Genomic DNA, 19,399 nt, shown 5'->3' with positions numbered 1-19,399 from the left:
TGTCCAGGGTGTACCCCGCCTTCCGCCCGATTGTCGCTGAGATAGGCTCCAGCGCCCCCCGCCACCCCAAAGGGAATATGCGGTAGAATATGGATGGATGGATGGATGGATGATAAATCAGTATATATTATATCATACTTGCCAACCTTGAGACCTCCAATTTCGGGAGGTGGGGGGTGGTTGCGGGGGGCGTGGTTGGGGCGGGGGCGTGGTTAAGAGGGGAGGAGTATATTTACAGCTAGAATTCACCAAGTCAAGTATTTCATATATATATATATATATATATATATATATATATATATATGTATATATATATATATATATATATATATATATATATATGTATATATATATGTATATATATATATATATATATGTATATATATATATATATATATATATATATATATATATATATATATATATATATATATATATATATATATATATATATCCCCGCGACCCCGAAGGGAATAAGCGGTAGAAAATGGATGGATGGATGGATGGATGGATGGATATATATATATATATATATATATAAATAAAATAAATACTTGAATTTCAGTGTTCATTTATTTACACATATACACACACATAACACTCATCTACTCATTGTTGAGTTAAGGGTTGAATTGTCCATCCTTGTTCTATTCTCTGTCACTATCTTTCTAACCATGCTGAACACCCTCTCTGATGATGCATTGCTGTGTGGCACGCACAAAAGTGCTTTCATCAAATGCACTAGATGGCAGTATTGTCCTGTTTAAGAGTGTCACAACATTGCTGTTTACGGCAGACGGACTGCTTTACTGTAGACGTTCTTTATATCGTGGGAAAGCGGACTTAGGTCCGCATGGAGCTGGAGGGGGCGTGGCCTCTAGCTCCGCCTGAATTTCGGGAGAAAATTTGTGCCGGGAGGTTTTCGGGAATTTCTGGAGTCTCCCGGAAACTCCGGGAGGGTTGGCAAGTATGTATTATATACTGTGTATATAATGTGCAAATATTACATATATGTTATATTTTATATTGCTACTATGGTACATTTTTAGTCTACTTAATACCTGCATTATCCTTTCCAACCTTACACTTTCCATCCTTTGTAACTGAGCTACTGTGTGGAACAATTTCCCTTGTGGATCAATATTGTCTAAATCTAAGTCTAAAGAAAAACGAACGGAAATGACTTTTATTTCAACAATACGATACAAACATTTGAGCAATCTAAATGTCACCGAGGGTTTATATATGTATACAACTACAAAATAACAAAAACGTTATTTCGTTTTATTTCAAAAACTCCGCTCCACCACAGCGTGTCACCACTTCCGCTCTTAGCGCCTTCAAAATAAGAGCTCAAGGCATATACTGTATAACAGCTTATAACAGGAACTTAACATCACAAAGAGGCACGTCCATAACAATACGTTACATAAACATAAAACCAAACTTGTATTCTATATATTATAAATCTTATATAAAATATTTAAAAAAAACAAGATAGGAATCGGAAGTGGCTGACTTTTCGCGCATGCGCAAAGAGATCGGGCTGCTCAAAGACTTTGGAAGGCGCCACGATGGCGGACTGAGAAGTTTTCAATATTTGTTTGTACAGCAAATATGGGAACAAATATCTCCAAGGTGTGTCTTTTACAAAGCCCGCGAAAGGAAAGTTAAGTTTGGAGCGGCGGATTATTACCTGAAGTGAAGATTGAAGACTTGCTCGAAGATGGACGACTACTGCTATGCTAAGATGGCGACGTCATGGAAAAGAGAAAGAGAACATTCCAGCAAATCACCAACGGGGAAAAAGATGAGAACTGAAGACAAAAATGAGCGAGTTGAAGTTTCCAACAACGTCATTCTGGAGACTATCGTAAGCCGCGAAAAGAGCGTGGATGAGAAATTAGCCGACTATGTTGAAGAACGTAAACAAAGGACCGCCATGATTGTTCGCTTGAAGAAGGCAGTGGAGTTCACATCAGAGGAGATGAAAGAATGCAAAAGTCAAATGAAGAAAGTGGAAGAGCAAAACAAGCGCTTGTGTAAAGGAAATAATGATGTGAAAGAAGAGATGTTGGGGAAGAGTAAGAGATGTGAAGAGAAGACTGGACCACATGTCTACATCAACGTGCAGAGGATTGGAGGTAATAAAGAACAAGAATCATTTCATTACTCTCAACTTTGGATTATTGTCAAGTTCTCCACAAGTGTCATAAAGTCAAATCAGTTTTTGTACAATAGCTGCTTCTAAATGGAGTCATAGTATGTTTTCTGTGATTCTTTTGTCAAAAGGTTACATAGATCAGTCTTTTTCAACCACTGTGCCGCTGCACACTAGTGTGCCGTGAGATACAGTCTGGTGTGCCGTGAGAGGTTATCTAATTTCACCTACTTGGGTTAAAAATATTTTTTTCAAACCAATAATTATAATCCGCAAATTATGTGTTGTTATTGAGTGTCGGTGATGTCTAGAGCTCGGCAGAGTAACCATAATATACTTTTCCATATCAGTAGGTAGCTAATTGGTTTGTAGATGTCGGAAACAGCGGAAGGCAGTGTGAAGGTAAAAAGGTGTCTTATGCTTAAACCAAAAATAAACAAAAGGTGAGTGCCCCTAAGAAAAGGCATTGAACCTTAGGGAAGGCTATGCAGAACAAAACTAAAACGTAACTGGCTACAAAGTAAACAAAAACAGAATGCTGGACGACAGCAAAGACTTACTGTGGAGCAAAGACGGCGTCCACAATGTACATCCGAACATGACATGACAATCAACAATGTCCCCACAAAGAAGGATGAAAACAACAAAAATATTCTTGATTGCTAAAACAAAGTAGATGCGGGAAATATCGCTCAAAGAAAGACATGAAACTGCTACAGGAAAATACCAAAAAAAGCGGAAAAAGCCACCAAAATAGGAGCGCAAGACAAGAACTAAAACACTTCACACAGGAAAACAGCAAAAAAGTCCAAATAAGTCAGGGTGTGATGTGACAGGTGGTGAGAGTACACCTACTTTGAGACAAGAGCTATAGTGATGCATGCTTGGTTATGCTTTAAAGTCATATCCAACAATTGCAAAAACGACTTTTTACTGTCAGCTGAGTTTGTTTTTTAATGTTTTCTGCTGGTGGTGTGCCTCCGCATTTTTTCAACGCAAAAAATTTGCCTTGCCTCAAAAAAGGTTGAAAAACACTGACATAGATGATGTTTTACAGAGCGTCTTCAAGCCGCTTTCTGACCGTCACTGTAGGATTCTCCATTTTGTGGATGCTCTTACTTACGTGCCTCCACTTTGACTATGTCTCCTCTCCGCCATCTTTGTTGTAGTTTTTAGCACTTCCATACGGAGTCGACTGACAAGATATATGTTCCAACTATAAGACACTTTTTATTAGCAATGGCAACAGCGGTGAAGTTGGTTGGATAAACATATATATATATATATATATATATATATATATATATATATATATATATACATACATACATACATATGTATATATATACATATATATATATATATGTGTGTGTCTATATATGTGTGTGTATATATATATATATATATATATATATATATATATACATATATATATATATTTATATATAATGTGTGTGTGTATATATATACATATATGTGTGTATATATACATACGTATTTGTATGTAATGTATATATATATATATACATGTGTGTGTATATAGTGTGTATGTGTGTATATATATATATATATATATATATATATATATATATATATATATATATCCATCCATCCATCTTTTTCCGCTTATCCGAGGTCGGGTCGCGGGGGCAGCAGCCTAAGCAGGGAAGCCCAGACTTCCCTCTCCCCAGCCACTTCGTCCAGCTCTTCCTGTGGGACCCCGAGGGGTTCCCAGGCCAGCCGGGAGACATAGTCTTCCCAACGTGTCCTGGGTCTTCTCCGCGGCCTCCTACCGGTCGGACGTGCCCTAAACACCTCCCTAGGGAGGCGTTCGGGTGTGTGTATATATATGTATATATATATATGTGTGTGTGTGTATATATATGTGTGTGTATATAAAATGTATATATATATATATATATATATATATATATATATATATATATATATATACACATCCATCCTTTTTCTACCGCTTATTCCCTTCGGGGTCACGGGGGGCGCTGGAGCCTATCTCAGCTACAATCGGGCGGAAGGTGGGGTACACCCTGGACAAGTCGCCACCTTATCGCAGGGCCAACACAGATAGACAGACAACATTCACACTCACATTCACACACTAGGGCCAATTTAGTGTTGCCAATCAACCTATCCCCAGGTGCATGTCTTTGGAGGTGGGAGGAAGCCGGAGTACCCGGAGGGAACCCACGCAGTCACGGGGAGAACATGCAAACTCCACACAGAAAGATCCCGAGCCCGGGATTGAACCCAGGACTACTCAGGACCTTCGTATTGTGAGGCAGACGCACTAACCCCTCTTTCACCGTGCTGCCCATATATATATATACACATATATGTGTGTGTGTATATATATATATATACATATTTATATATACACATATATGTGTATATATATATATAATGTATGTGTGTGTGTATATATATATATAATGTATATATATCAGTGTTTCCCACACATTCATTTATTTGTGGTGGCCCGCCACGAAAGAATTACGTCCGCCACAAATGGATTTTTCGGCTTTTGACTCGCTCAACCGCTCATAAAAGCAATGGGACTGTCTGTGAATGTTGCTTGTAGTTACACCTCCGGTGCAGTAGGTGGCGGTAACTCCGCCAATAGCACTTAATTCACCTGGTGGGCCAGAAGAAGAAGAAAAAGAAGAAGAAGAAGAGGGACGGAAAGACGGAATGGGATCAAAATATTCGCCGGCTACTTTTCATAATGATGGCGCTTCCTACGTTTCTACCTCAAACATCCAAAAGCTGCTGAAAGCCTTGATCCAGGATGCCATGGGGGAAAAAAATTTAAATGGTGCCTTTTGGCGATAGTTAGCAGCTTGGTGGCTCATAGCTGGCTAGCTAACGCTTGCTAGCGTGGTAGCATTGCTTCATTTTTACAGGTGTTATCGGTAGATAGTAGTGATGGGTCCGGCAACACCGATGCATCGGCGCATGCGTCGAGCTCATAGAGCGAAACCCTGTGTCGGTGCGCGTACCGCTTTTAGAAAGTCACGTGACCAATCATGAGCTGTTTTGGTCACGTGACTGATACGCCAACTGTGTCGCACTGACGCCTCCTCTGTGCCCTGTGAGCGGCTCTTTTCTACAGCCGGAGAAATAATAACTAAGAAGAGAAAGCGTCTAAAATTGAATACGTTGGAAAAACTGTTTTTTTTTAAATAAAAATGTGTAAAAATAAATAAATAATAATTTCCAGGTCCACAAGCATCCTCATTCATAACACGTTCTCTTAGATTTCCATGTTATGATACATGTTCACATTATTTACTGACTGTATCTAAAAAAGACAAAAAATATATTTTTATTTAAATGAAGTTATGAAATAATCCTAAATGAAATACAATGACTTGGTTTATATTATTGTATATACTAGGTTAGTGGTTCTCAACCTTTTTTTCAGTGATGTACCCCCTGTGAATTTTTTTTAAATTCTAGTACCCCCTAATCAGAGCAAAGCATTTTTGGTTGAAAAAAAAAGATGAAGTAAAATACAGCACTATGTCATCAGTTTCTGATTTATTAAATTGTATAACAGTGCAAAATATTGCTCATTTGTAGTGGTCTTTCTTGAACTATTTGGAAAAAAAGATATAAAAATAGCTAAAAACTTGTTGAAAAATAAACAAGTGATTCAATTATAAATAAAGATTTCTACACCTAGAAGTAATAATCAACTTAAAGTGCCCTCTTTGGGGATTGTATTAGAGCTCCATCTGGATTCATGAACTTAATTCTAAACATTTCTTCACAAAAAAAATAAATCTTTAACATCAATATTTATGGAACATGTCCACAAAAAATCTAGCCGTCAACACTGAATATTGCAATCACTAATTGTTCAAATCTGTATATAAATATGTACATAAAATGTTGTAATTATATTCCAACTTTGCGTTCTTCTTGGTCATCGCCGCTGCCGCCGCCACCCCCCGCCCCCCCGACCACACCACCACAAATAGATGCCTGTCCTGTGGGAAACACTGTATATATATATATATATATATATATATATATATATATATATATATATATATATGTGTGTATATATAATGTATGTATATATATATATATATACATATATGTGTGTGTATATATAATGTATGTACATATATATATACATATATGTGTTTGTGTGTGTATATATATTGTATGTATGTATGTATGTATGTATATATATTTATATATATATATGTGTGTATACTGTATATAATGTGTATATATATATGTGTGTGTGTATATATATATATATATATATATATATATATATATATATATATATATATATATATATATATATATATATGTACTAACACTTGTGAATGTCATTGAAATCCATGAAAAAAAGAAGGCTGTGTAAATCCAGGCTGCACTCGATGTGTGTGTGTGTGTCTTCATGATGATGTAGTGAGTGTGTGTATGTTACAACAACAACTATGTCCTGGAAAGATGTGAATAATCATATATAGATGAAACTCTGTTCTCTTGTTATTTTAACCATCCTGATGTTATTGCTGATGTTACAAGTTCTGTTTAGTACAAATGTTTGTGAAGCCATTGTGCATCAGAACGGGCTTCATTACAGCTAATGCCCACATGTGAAGGGTTGCCACTCACAGTGTGCATCTCTGATGAAGGCGTGCTCTCACACACTCAAGTCAAGGGGTTAGAATGCCTTTTTGTGCAGCTTTTTTCACTTCAGCACATGAGAAAATACTGCCCTAAATGAATGGTTACGAAACACTACACACACAAGCAGTACATACAGGTAAAAGCCAGTAAATTAGAATATTTTGAAAAACTTGATTTATTTCAGTAATTGCATTCAAAAGGTGTAACTTGTACATTATATTTATTCATTGCACACAGACTGATGCATTCAAATGTTTATTTCATTTAATTTTGATGATTTGAAGTGGCAACAAATGAAAATCCAAAATTCCGTGTGTCACAAAATTAGAATATTGTGTAAGGCTAATACAAAAAAGGGATTTTTAGAAATGTTGGCCAACTGAAAAGTATGAAAATGAAAAATATGAGCATGTACAATACTCAATACTTGGTTGGAACTCCTTTTGCCTCAATTACTGCGTTAATGCGGCGTGGCATGGAGTCGATGAGTTTCTGGCACTGCTCAGGTGTTATGAGAGCCCAGGTTGCTCTGATAGTGGCCTTCAACTCTTCTGTGTTTTTGGGTCTGGCATTCTGCATCTTCCTTTTCACAATACCCCACAGATTTTCTATGGGGCTAAGGTCAGGGGAGTTGGCGGGCCAATTTAGAACAGAAATACCATGGTCCGTAAACCAGGCACGGGTAGATTTTGCGCTGTGTGCAGGCGCCAAGTCCTGTTGGAACTTGAAATCTCCATCTCCATAGAGCAGGTCAGCAGCAGGAAGCATGAAGTGCTCTAAAACTTGCTGGTAGACGGCTGCGTTGACCCTGGATCTCAGGAAACAGAGTGGACCGACACCAGCAGATGACATGGCACCCCAAACCATCACTGATGGTGGAAACTTTACACTAGACTTCAGGCAACGTGGATCCTGTGCCTCTCCTGTCTTCCTCCAGACTCTGGGACCTCGATTTCCAAAGGAAATGCAAAATTTGCATGGTTGGGTGATGGTTTGGGGTGCCATGTCATCTGCTGGTGTCGGTCCACTCTGTTTCCTGAGATCCAGGGTCAACGCAGCCGTCTACCAGCAAGTTTTAGAGCACTTCATGCTTCCTGCTGCTGACCTGCTCTATGGAGATGGAGATTTCAAGTTCCAACAGGACTTGGCGCCTGCACACAGCGCAAAATCTACCCGTGCCTGGTTTACGGACCATGGTATTTCTGTTCTAAATTGGCCCGCCAACTCCCCTGACCTTAGCCCCATAGAAAATCTGTGGGGTATTGTGAAAAGGAAGATGCAGAATGCCAGACCCAAAAACGCAGAAGAGTTGAAGGCCACTATCAGAGCAACCTGGGCTCTCATAACACCTGAGCAGTGCCAGAAACTCATCGACTCCATGCCACGCCGCATTAACGCAGTAATTGAGGCAAAAGGAGCTCCAACCAAGTATTGAGTATTGTACATGCTCATATTTTTCATTTTCATACTTTTCAGTTGGCCAACATTTCTAAAAATCCCTTTTTTGTATTAGCCTTAAGTAATATTCTAATTTTGTGACACACGGAATTTTGGATTTTCATTTGTTGCCACTTCAAATCATCAAAATTAAATGAAATAAACATTTGAATGCATCAGTCTGTGTGCAATGAATAAATATAATGTACAAGTTACACCTTTTGAATGCAATTACTGAAATAAATCAAGTTTTTCAAAATATTCAAATTTACTGGCTTTTACCTGTATGTGTGTGTGTGTGTAGCAAGTGTGTAGCGAGTGCAAGGAGAAACGTCTCATAGATCATGTCTGAACTAAACTGTGTTTGTGTCCTGCAGACGTCCAGCAGCTAAATGGTCCTTCAGAAGAACTTCCTCCTCGGTCGCAGGGGGGGAGAGCCACTCTGAAACAGGAGGATCCACAGCCCCCCTACATTAAAGAGGAAGAGGAGGACCTATGGATCACTGAGGAGGAAGAGTGTCTTCTAAAGCAGGAGGAGGCTGATCTCACCAACTTGCCACTGACTGTTGTCTCTGTGAAGACTGAAGATGACGAGGAAAAAACACCTACTTTTCCTCGGTTGTGTCCTGCGGACGTCCGGCAGCTCAAAGAACGTCCTCCTCGGCAGCAGGCGGAGAGCTCCACTTTGAAACAGGAGGATCCACAGCCCCCCCACATTAAAGAGGAAGAGGAGGAACTCTGTATCACTCAGGAGGGAGATTGTGTTCCAGGACTGCAAGAGCCGGATCTCACTGTTGTCACTGTGGAGACTGAAGGTGATGAAGAGAAACCACAACCAGACCACCTCTCAGCTCCACCATCAGATAGTGAGTCTGAAGACGAGGATGAAGGAGCTTGGAGCAGCGATACAGACTGGGTGTGTTATATCAAGCCTCACACTGACAACAAACAGCCGAAACGGCCAAAAGAGAAGACGGATAGAAAATGTTCAGTTTGTGGTCGGGACTTTACTCGAAAGAGCAACCTGACTCTACACATGAGAACGCACACGGGAGAGAAACCTTTCAAGTGTTTGGCTTGCGACAAAAGATTTTCCCAAAAGGGCAACTTGACGGAGCACATGAAAACGCACACGGGAGAAAAGCCGTTCAAATGTTCAGTTTGTGGTCACAGGTTTGCTCAGAAGGTCACCATGGTCGATCACATGAAAACACACACAAAGGTCAAATCTTTTTCTTGTTCAGTTTGTAGTAAAATATTTATTTACAAGGGATATTTCATCAGACACATGAAAACGCATACATCATAAGTATAGTTGGAAACAAATCATTTATAGGGCAAATATTGAGCTTTCTTTTTGGCGCTGTCCTCAAATCTAAACATCAGACATGGAAATGATCAGCTGGACTCTCGATTGCTGCGGGGTACGTGAGAGATTCCTGGGATAAATGGAGAACCATGTGCCTCTCAGTCCTTTCCACCGAGGACGTGGAAGACATCTACCCATTTGTAACCGTGATCGCGGGGCACCTGCTGATTGGGCTGGGCATTGCTCTGGTGTTTGGTCAAATTCGTAAGACGATGGCAGCCACTCAAGGAGCCCAAAGGCTGTTCGTCGCAATGGAAGGTTTGGGCCGGGCTGTGGTATCACAGACTGTGGAGATTTCATGGAGAAGCTTGCTGAAAAGGAAAATTGAATTGAATATGACAGCAGCCAGCATGGACCAATAGAACAGACAAGTCATTGTATTGTCTGCTCGCGGAAAACAAACATCCTAATCTACGATTTGACTCCCTCGAATGGCCTTGACGCTGTGAACAACATGACCAGGCTGTTCTGAAAACACCCCCGAGGACACCTCAATGATGGACGCTTTTGACCTCCCTCCCTCCGCAACGACACCCGGAGTCGAACTTTTGCAGATCGGCCTCAGTCTATGAACATTACATCATCACACCCAAGACAATTGGGCACATACACACACCCCCCCACCACCGCTTGTTTCCCCTCAGGGTGATGGTCGGCTGGCAGCGCTTCATAGCAGCAGTCGACCTCCAGGGTCCCAACTCCCCGCCCCTCTGTTGCGAGTTGTCGTGATTAAATGTAACGTGTTTATGTGTGCATTGCATGGAGGTTTTTTCCCACTCCAGACTAGGCCCCCTTAGGAGCCCAGTCTAGATTGTATTTTTTTACTCATCTTCTTCCCCAGCGTTTTACCTTTTTTTTAAAATCTTTTACGGTGCGCCTTTGGCGACCCATCAGCGTTCCTGTTCTGTAACCCTGCACACTGTTTGTTTGTCTCATCTTGAACGGGTTTGTGCTGAAAACATAGTTTTGTTGTACTTGTGCAATGACAATAAAGACCAATGTTAAACATGCTTGTATTATCACTAAACACATTTAACTTGTTACCAAAAACATCTCTTTCATAAATAAATGAATATAAATGATATTTATGAATGAGGTAGATCCCCCTCCACCTGGTACATTGGGAAGTAGCTCGCCTGCAGAAAAAGTGTAGATTGTGGCAAAATATCATTTAACAACAAAGTAATTTTTGCACACCATACTTGCCAACCTTGAGACCTCCGAATTCGGGAGATTGGGGGAGGGGGGGCGGGGTTAAGGAGTATATTTATAGCTAGAATTCACTGAAATTCAAGTATTTCTTATATATACAGGTAAAAGCCAGTAAATTAGAATATTTTGAAAAACTTGATTTATTTCAGTAATTGCATTCAAAAGGTGTAACTTGTACATTATATTTATTCATTGCACACAGACTGATGCATTCAAATGTTTATTTCATTTAATTTTGATGATTTGAAGTGGCAACAAATGAAAATCCAAAATTCCGTGTGTCACAAAATTAGAATATTACTTAAGGCTAATACAAAAAAGGGATTTTTAGAAATGTTGGCCAACTGAAAAGTATGAAAATGAAAAATATGAGCATGTACAATACTCAATACTTGGTTGGAGCTCCTTTTGCCTCAATTACTGCGTTAATGCGGCGTGGCATGGAGTCGATGAGTTTCTGGCACTGCTCAGGTGTTATGAGAGCCCAGGTTGCTCTGATAGTGGCCTTCAACTCTTCTGCGTTTTTGGGTCTGGCATTCTGCATCTTCCTTTTCACAATACCCCACAGATTTTCTATGGGGCTAAGGTCAGGGGAATTGGCGGGCCAATTTAGAACAGAAATACCATGGTCCGTAAACCAGGCACGGGTAGATTTTGCGCTGTGTGCAGGCGCCAAGTCCTGTTGGAACTTGAAATCTCCATCTCCATAGAGCAGGTCAGCAGCAGGAAGCATGAAGTGCTCTAAAACTTGCTGGTAGACGGCTGCGTTGACCCTGGATCTCAGGAAACAGAGTGGACCGACACCAGCAGATGACAGGGCACCCCAAACCATCACTGATGGTGGAAACCTTACACTAGACTTCAGGCAACGTGGATCCTGTGCCTCTCCTGTCTTCCTCCAGACTCTGGGACCTCGATTTCCAAAGGAAATGCAAAATTTGCATGGTTGGGTGATGGTTTGGGGTGCCATGTCATCTGCTGGTGTCGGTCCACTCTGTTTCCTGAGATCCAGGGTCAACGCAGCCGTCTACCAGCAAGTTTTAGAGCACTTCATGCTTCCTGCTGCTGACCTGCTCTATGGAGATGGAGATTTCAAGTTCCAACAGGCAAAATCTACCCGTGCCTGGTTTACGGACCATGGTATTTCTGTTCTAAATTGGCCCGCCAACTCCCCTGACATTAGCCCCATAGAAAATCTGTGGGTTATTGTGAAAAGGAAGATGCAGAATGCCAGACCCAAAAACGCAGAAGAGTTGAAGGCCACTATCAGAGCAACCTGGGCTCTCATAACACCTGAGCAGTGCCAGAAACTCATCGACTCCATGCCACGCCGCATTAACGCAGTAATTGAGGCAAAAGGAGCTCCAACCAAGTATTGAGTATTGTACATGCTCATATTTTTCATTTTCATACTTTTCAGTTGGCCAACATTTCTAAAAATCCCTTTTTTGTATTAGCCTTAAGTAATATTCTAATTTTGTGACACACGGAATTTTGGATTTTCATTTGTTGCCACTTCAAATCATCAAAATTAAATGAAATAAACATTTGAATGCATCAGTCTGTGTGCAATGAATAAATATAATGTACAAGTTACACCTTTTGAATGCAATTACTGAAATAAATCAAGTTTTTCCAAATATTCTAATTTACTGGCTTTTACCTGTATGGTCAAATTCGTAAGATGATGGCAGCCACTTAAGGAGCCCAAAGGCTGTTCGTCGCAATGGAAGGTTTGGGCCGGGCTGTGGTATCACAGACTGTGGAGATTTCATGGAGAAGCTTGCTGAAAAGGAAAATTGAATTGAATATGACAGCAGCCAGCATGGACCAATAGAACAGACAAGTCATTGTATTGTCTGCTCGCGGAAAACAAACATCCTAATCTACGATTTGACTCCCTCGAATGGCCTTGACGCTGGGAACAACATGACCAGGCTGTTCTGAAAACACCCCCGAGGACACCTCAATGATGGACGCTTTTGACCTCCCTCCCTCCGCAACGACACCCGGAGTCGAACTTTTGCAGATCGGCCTCAGTCTATGAACATTACATCATCACACCCAAGACAATTGGGCACATACACACACCCCCCACCACCGCTTGTTTCCCCTCAGGGTGATGGTCGGCTGGCAGCGCTTCATAGCAGCAGTCGACCTCCAGGGCTCCAACTCCCCGCCACTCTGTTGCGAGTTGTCGTGATTAAATGTAACGTGTTTATGTGTGCATTGCATGGAGGTTTTTTCCCACTCCAGACTAGGCCCCCTTAGGAGCCCAGTCTAGATTGTATTTTTTTACTCATCTTCTTCCCCAGCGTTTTACCTTTTTTTTAAATCTTTTACGGTGCGCCTTTGGCGACCCTTCAGCGTTCCTGTTCTGTAACCCTGCACATTGTTTGTTTGTCTCATCTTGAACGGGTTTGTGCTGAAAACATAGTTTTGTTGTACTTGTGCAATGACAATAAAGACCAATGTTAAACATGCTTGTATTATCACTAAACACATTTAACTTGTTACCAAAAACATCTCTTTCATAAATAAATGAATATAAATGATATTTATGAATGAGGTAGATCCCCCTCCACCTGGTACATTGGGAAGTAGCTCGCCTGCAGAAAAAGTGAAGATTGTGGCAAAATATCATTTAACAATGAAGTCATTTTTGCACACCATACTTGCCAACCTTGAGACCTCCGAATTCGGGAGATTGGGGGAGGGGGGGCGGGGTTAAGGAGTATATTTATAGCTAGAATTCACTGAAATTCAAGTATTTCTTATATATATATACACCGTATTTTCCGCACTATAAGGCGCACCTAAAAACCACAAATTTTCTCAAAAGCTGACAGTGCGCCTTATAACCCGGTGCGCTTTATATATGGATAAATATTAAGATTCATTTTCATAAAGTTTCGGTCTCGCAACTTCGGTAAACAGCCGCCATCTTTTTTCCCGGTAGAAGAGGAAGCGCTTCTTCTTCTACTGTAAGCAACCACCCGCCCGCGTAGAAGAAGAAGAAGAAGAAGCGCGTGGATATTACGTTTCATTTCCTTTGTGTGTTTACATCTGTAAAGACCACAAAATGGCTCCTACTAAGCGACAGGGATCCGGTTCATGAAAAGACGCAATCTCTCCATCCGCACACGGATTACTATTTCACAGCAACTGATATTCCTGTGAACCGCACTGTGGATACAACGGGAGCACGTACGGTGAATATTTGCACCACAGGGAATGAGAAGTCATCCTTCACTGTGGTTGTAGCTTGCCATGCTAATGGCCAGAAACTTCCACCCATGGTGATATTCAAAAGGAAGACCTTGCCAAAAGAGACCTTTCCAGCCGGCGTCATCATAAAAGCTAACTCGAAGGGATGGATGAAGAAAAGATGAGCGAGTGGTTAAGGTAAGTTTAAGTTTACGCGAAGAGGCCGGGTGGCTTTTTTCACGCAGCTCTGTCCATGTTGATATACGATTCCATGCGCGCCCACATCACGCTGGTTTTAATATATTATTAAAGTTTGACTGACCTATCTGACTGTTTTTTTGACATTCCTTTAGCGCAGTTAGATGCGGCTTATAACACGGGGCGGCTTATAGGTGGACAAAGTTTTGAAATATGCCGTTCATTGAAGGCGCGGCTTATAACCCAGGGCGCCTTATGGTGCGGAAAATACGGTATATATAGTACAGTAATGAAAACACAGTTCTACTAACTGTACTGTACTTGCTGCTTACCTAAAAAAACAACAACACTTACCTTTCCCTATTTGAGTAGCCTTTGTTCTGCCATTTGAGTACTGGCGAGCGATCTCTGAATCCGGGAACATATCCTTCACGGATTTGTTGACAACATCCGCAAATGAGAAGGGGATGTTGCTTGCAGCTATCAGCATAGCCATCGTTGTCTCGGCATAAGTTACACCCTCGGGTCTCCATTTAGGAGGGTGGCCCATAATACTGCGTTGCCGCCGCCTTGTGCTTCTCTGACCGTTCTTGAGTGACTATCGTGTTATGGCTTATAGATAAACCTATGGATAACGGAGACATATATAATAGTCTCCTTTTCAGGTGAGAGGACGGTAAAGGCAGTGCCTTTAAGGCACGCCCCTTATTTTGTTGGTCTGGCTGGAAATTTTGGACATTACTACTTGCCGTAGTTTTGAAGCAATGCATGATGGGAATCCGGATGTTGTGTGTCAGTGTATTAACGTGCCGGCTGGAATAAACACACGCTGAGAAATAGCTCCGTGCCTGCCTACTTTATGGGTTATAGATAAACCTATAGATAACGGAGACATATATAATAGTCTCCTTTTCAGGTGAGAGACGACGCTAAAGGCAGTGCCTTTAAGGCACGCCCCCAGTATTGTTGTCTGGCTGGAAATCGGGAGAAATTCGGGAGAATGGTTGCCCCGGGAGATTTTCGGGAGAGGCACTGAAATTCGGGAGTCTCCCGGAAACATACCGTATTTTCCGCACCATAAGGCGCCCTGGGTTATAAGCCGCGCCTTCAATGAACGGCATATTTCAAAACTTTGTCCACCTATAAGCCGCCCCGTGTTATAAGCCGCATCTAACTGCGCTAAAGGAATGTCAAAAAAACAGTCAGATAGGTCAGTCAAACTTTAATAATATATTAAAAACCAGCGTGATGTGGGCGCGCATGGAGTCGTATATCAACATGGACGGAGCTGCGTGAAAAAAGCCACCCGGCCTCTTCGCGTAAACTTCCCTTAACCACACGCTCATCTTTTCTTCATCCATCCATCCTTTCGAGTTAGCTTTTATGATGACGCCGGCTGGAAAGGTCTCTTTTGGCAAGGTCTTCCTTTTGAATATCACCATGGGTGGAAGTTTCTGGACATTAGCATGGCAAGCTAGAACCACAGTGAAGGATGACTTCTCATTCCCTGTGGTGCGAATATTCACCGTACGTGCTCCCGTTGTATCCACAGTGCGGTTCACAGGAATATCAAAAGTCAGTGGAACCTCGTCCATGTTGATAATGTTCTCTGGCCGGATCTTTTTTTCAGCTATCTTGTTTTTACAATATGCACGGAAAGTAGCCAGCTTTTCTTGAAAGTCTTTAGGCAGTTGCTGTGAAATAGTAGTCCGTGTGCGGAAGGAGAGATTGCGTCTTTTCATGAACCGGATCGCTGTCGCTTAGTAGGAGCCATTTTGTGGTCTTTACAGATGTAAACACACAAAGGAAATGAAACGTAATATCCGCGAGCTTCTTCTTCTACGCGGGCGGGTGGTTGCTTACAGTAGAAGAAGAAGCGCTTCTTGTTCTATGGGGGCGGGTGCTTACCTTGGCGGTTGCTTGCGTAGAAGAAGAAGCACTTCCTCTTCTACGGGGAAAAAAGATGGCAGCTGTTTACCGTAGTTGCGAGACCGAAACTTTATGAAAATGAATCTTAATATTAATCCATATATAAAGCGCACCGGGTTGTAAGCCGCACTGTCAGCTTTTGAGTAAATTTGTGGTTTTTAGGTGCGGCTAATAGTGCGGAAAATACGGTACTTGCCAACCCTCCCGAATTTTCCGGGATACTCCCGAATTTCAGTGTCTCTCCCGAAAATCTCCCCGGACAACCATTCTCCCGAATTTCTCCCGATTTACAGCCGGACTTAAGGCACGTGAGGACAGCCTGTCGTCACGTCCGCTTGGCCAACCAAAAAGTAACCACAGAACACTGTACCGTATAGTGTTCTGTGGTTACTTTTTGGTTGGCCAACGGTTTTTGTTGTATCGCGCACCCGGACAGAAAGTGTGGGAGTCGGTTCTGAAGTATGAAGTAAAGAGACGTTACTTCCTCACCTCGCCTGGTTATTGACTCCAACCCAGAATATTACATTGCCCATACATACGCTCCTTCAAAGGCTGTGCTACTGGCTGCAAAGCATTGCACTTTCAAATACAACAATGAGTAGAGAGGAGTGTTATGTGTGTGTATACAGTATGTGTAAATAAATGAACACTGAAATTCAAGTATTTATTTTTATTTATATGTATATATATATATATATATGTATATATATATATATATATATATATATATATATATATATATATATAATAACATACATATGTATATATATATATATATATATATTATTCCCAAGATCGCGTCATATAGAAATCCTTATTTTTCGCCTACCGTATTTTCCGCACTATTAGCCGCACCTAAAAACCACAAATTTACTCAAAAGCTGACAGTGCGGCTTATAACCCGGTGCGCTTTATATATGGATTAATATTAAGATTCATTTTCATAAAGTTTCGGTCTCGCAACTACGGTAAACAGCCCGTAGAAGAGGAAGTGCTTCTTCTTCTACGCAAGCAACCGCCAAGGTAAGCACCCGCCCCCATAGAACAGGAAGCGCTTCTTCTTCTACTGTAAGCAACCACCCGCCCGCGTAGAAGAAGAAGAAGAAGCGCGCGGATATTACGTTTCATTTCCTTTGTGTGTTTACATCTGTAAAGACCACAAAATGGCTCCTACTAAGCGACAGGGATCCGGTTCATGAAAAGACGCAATCTCTCCATCCGCACACGGACTACTATTTCACAGCAACTGCCTAAAGACTTTCAAGAAAAGCTGGCTACTTTCCGTGCATATTGTAAAAATAAGATAGCTGAAAAAAAGATCCGGCCAGAGAACATTATCTACATGGACGAGGTTCCACTGACTTTTGATATTCCTGTGAACCGCACTGTGGATACAACGGGAGCACGTACGGTGAATATTCGCACCACAGGGAATGAGAAGTCATCCTTCACTGTGGTTCTAGCTTGCCATGCTAATGGCCAGAAACTTCCACCCATGGTGATATTCAAAAGGAAGACCTTGCCAAAAGAGACCTTTCCAGCCGGCGTCATCATAAAAGCTAACTTGAAGGGATGGATGGATGAAGAAAAGATGAGCGAGTGGTTAAGGCAGCGTTTCTCAAAGTGTGGGGCGCGCCCCACTGGTGGGGAATAGAGACATGACAGGTGGGGCGCGAGGAACGGGAGGACATTTCACTTTAATTATTAAAAAAAAAATTATATTCTTATATCTTTTTTTTTTACTATGCTTTCATTTTCTATACACACTGTAAATCACTTTGTGATTCTGCCTGTGGAATCCGCTATATAAATAAATGGAAATTACTTATTTTTCCTGTAGGCTTTACATTTTTCGGTAGGAGCGAAAGTTTGACAGACATAGCAACAGTAACTAATGGGGGCGGGGCTAAGCGGATCAAACTTTCGCGCGGATGGGTAGCAGGCTAATGTGTGGACCACAATTACACAAAATGGATACATTTGTGACTGGCACCTCAAAGGTCGTCGAACCAGAGCCAGAGCCAGCGCCTGCAGAAAAACAAAAATCTGACGGGCCTAATCAACCATAAAGCCAACCGAAAAGAAAATATGAAGGGTATCTTGCTTTGGATTCACGGCAGTGGTGGTGGAGGCAGAGGAGAGACTCCTGTGTGTTCTGTGTCTAAAAGCACTAGCAGCAGACAGCATGAGACCCAACAAATTAAAGAGACACCTCGAGACCACACACCCCAATCACGTCAATAAGCCACTTGATTTCTTTCAAATAAAACTGACAGAGTACCGTCAACAGGAGAAGCGCATGGTAAAAGCTACATCAGTAAACAGTAACGCTCAAATGGCTTCATATAGAGTTGCATACAGAATTGCACAATGCAAAAAAACACAAGTTATGTCCTCGGTTTCACCTATGTGCTTATTTAGGTGTCTTAATTTAATAATAATCAGGCAACACGTTTCAACTCAATGCCTCGGATCGCTCCCGTTTATTAACAACTTCGAGAGTCCAAACTCTCACTCCCTCCCGTGACGTCACACACTGAACACATGCTACGGTGGCTCGGACATGACAAAACAGTACATGACACCTCACACAATTGCTGAGCAGCTCATTCTCCCCGCTGCAATAGACCTGGTGTCAGTCATGCTTAGTTATTTTATTTATTATTGAACTTGATGCAAGTTATACCACAGCTGCACAGTTATCTTATTTATTATTGAACTTGTTATGTTATGTTATTGAGTTTGAATGTATACAACTTGATGTTACTTGATGTTCAATAAATTTGAAAATGTTAAGCTTGGCATTAGCGTTCTGTTGGGGCGATGGGGGCAGGTGGGGCTTGAAAACTCCCCCTTGTCCAAAGTGGGGGATGACAAAAAAAGTTTGAGAACCACTGGGTTAAGGTAAGTTTACGCGAAGAGGCCGGGTGGCTTTTTTCACGCAGCTCCGTCCATGTTGATATACGACTCCATGCGCGCCCACATCACGCTGGTTTTTAATATATTATTAAAGTTTGACTGACCTATCTGACTGTTTTTTTGACATTCCTTTAGAGCAGTTAGATGCGGCTTATAACACGGGGCGGCTTATACGTGGACAAAGTTTTGAAATATGCCGTTCATTGAAGGCGCGGCTTATAACCCAGGGCGGCTTATGGTGCAGAAAATACGGTAATTTTTCAGATGCCTAAACCTGCTTGGTGGACGGTTCCCCC

The 19,399-nt window shown here is 41.5% G+C and overlaps 2 protein-coding genes across 2 annotated transcripts in view; both read left to right on the top strand.

The window, feature by feature from the left end:
* Window positions 1–19,399, top strand: part of LOC133619176 (uncharacterized) — a 170,400-nt gene that overhangs the window by 87,330 nt on the left and 63,671 nt on the right. The gene's annotated exons all lie outside the window — the stretch shown is intronic.
* LOC133619183 (uncharacterized) lies at window positions 1,558–10,626 on the top strand. Its single transcript, XM_061980108.1, has 2 exons — window positions 1,558–2,144; window positions 8,647–10,626. Exons 1-2 carry the CDS (start codon window positions 1,727–1,729, stop codon window positions 9,576–9,578), a joined length of 1,350 nt encoding a protein of 449 aa, XP_061836092.1. The 5' UTR covers window positions 1,558–1,726; the 3' UTR covers window positions 9,579–10,626.

The sequence above is a fragment of the Nerophis lumbriciformis genome, linkage group LG20 (genome assembly GCF_033978685.3).
Source record: "Nerophis lumbriciformis linkage group LG20, RoL_Nlum_v2.1, whole genome shotgun sequence".
NCBI lineage: Eukaryota > Metazoa > Chordata > Actinopteri > Syngnathiformes > Syngnathidae > Nerophis > Nerophis lumbriciformis.
Note: the sequence above shows the minus strand (reverse complement) of the source record. Positions and strands in the feature narration are given on the sequence as shown.

Excerpts from the sequence above, each read along its gene's own strand:
- LOC133619183 (XM_061980108.1), top strand. The coding sequence starts at position 1,727 with ATGGACGACTACTGCTATGCTAAGATGGCGACGTCATGGAAAAGAGAA. Across the intron at positions 2,145-8,646 it reads CAACGTGCAGAGGATTGGAG|ACGTCCAGCAGCTAAATGGT; the intron begins GTAATAAAGAAC and ends TGTGTCCTGCAG.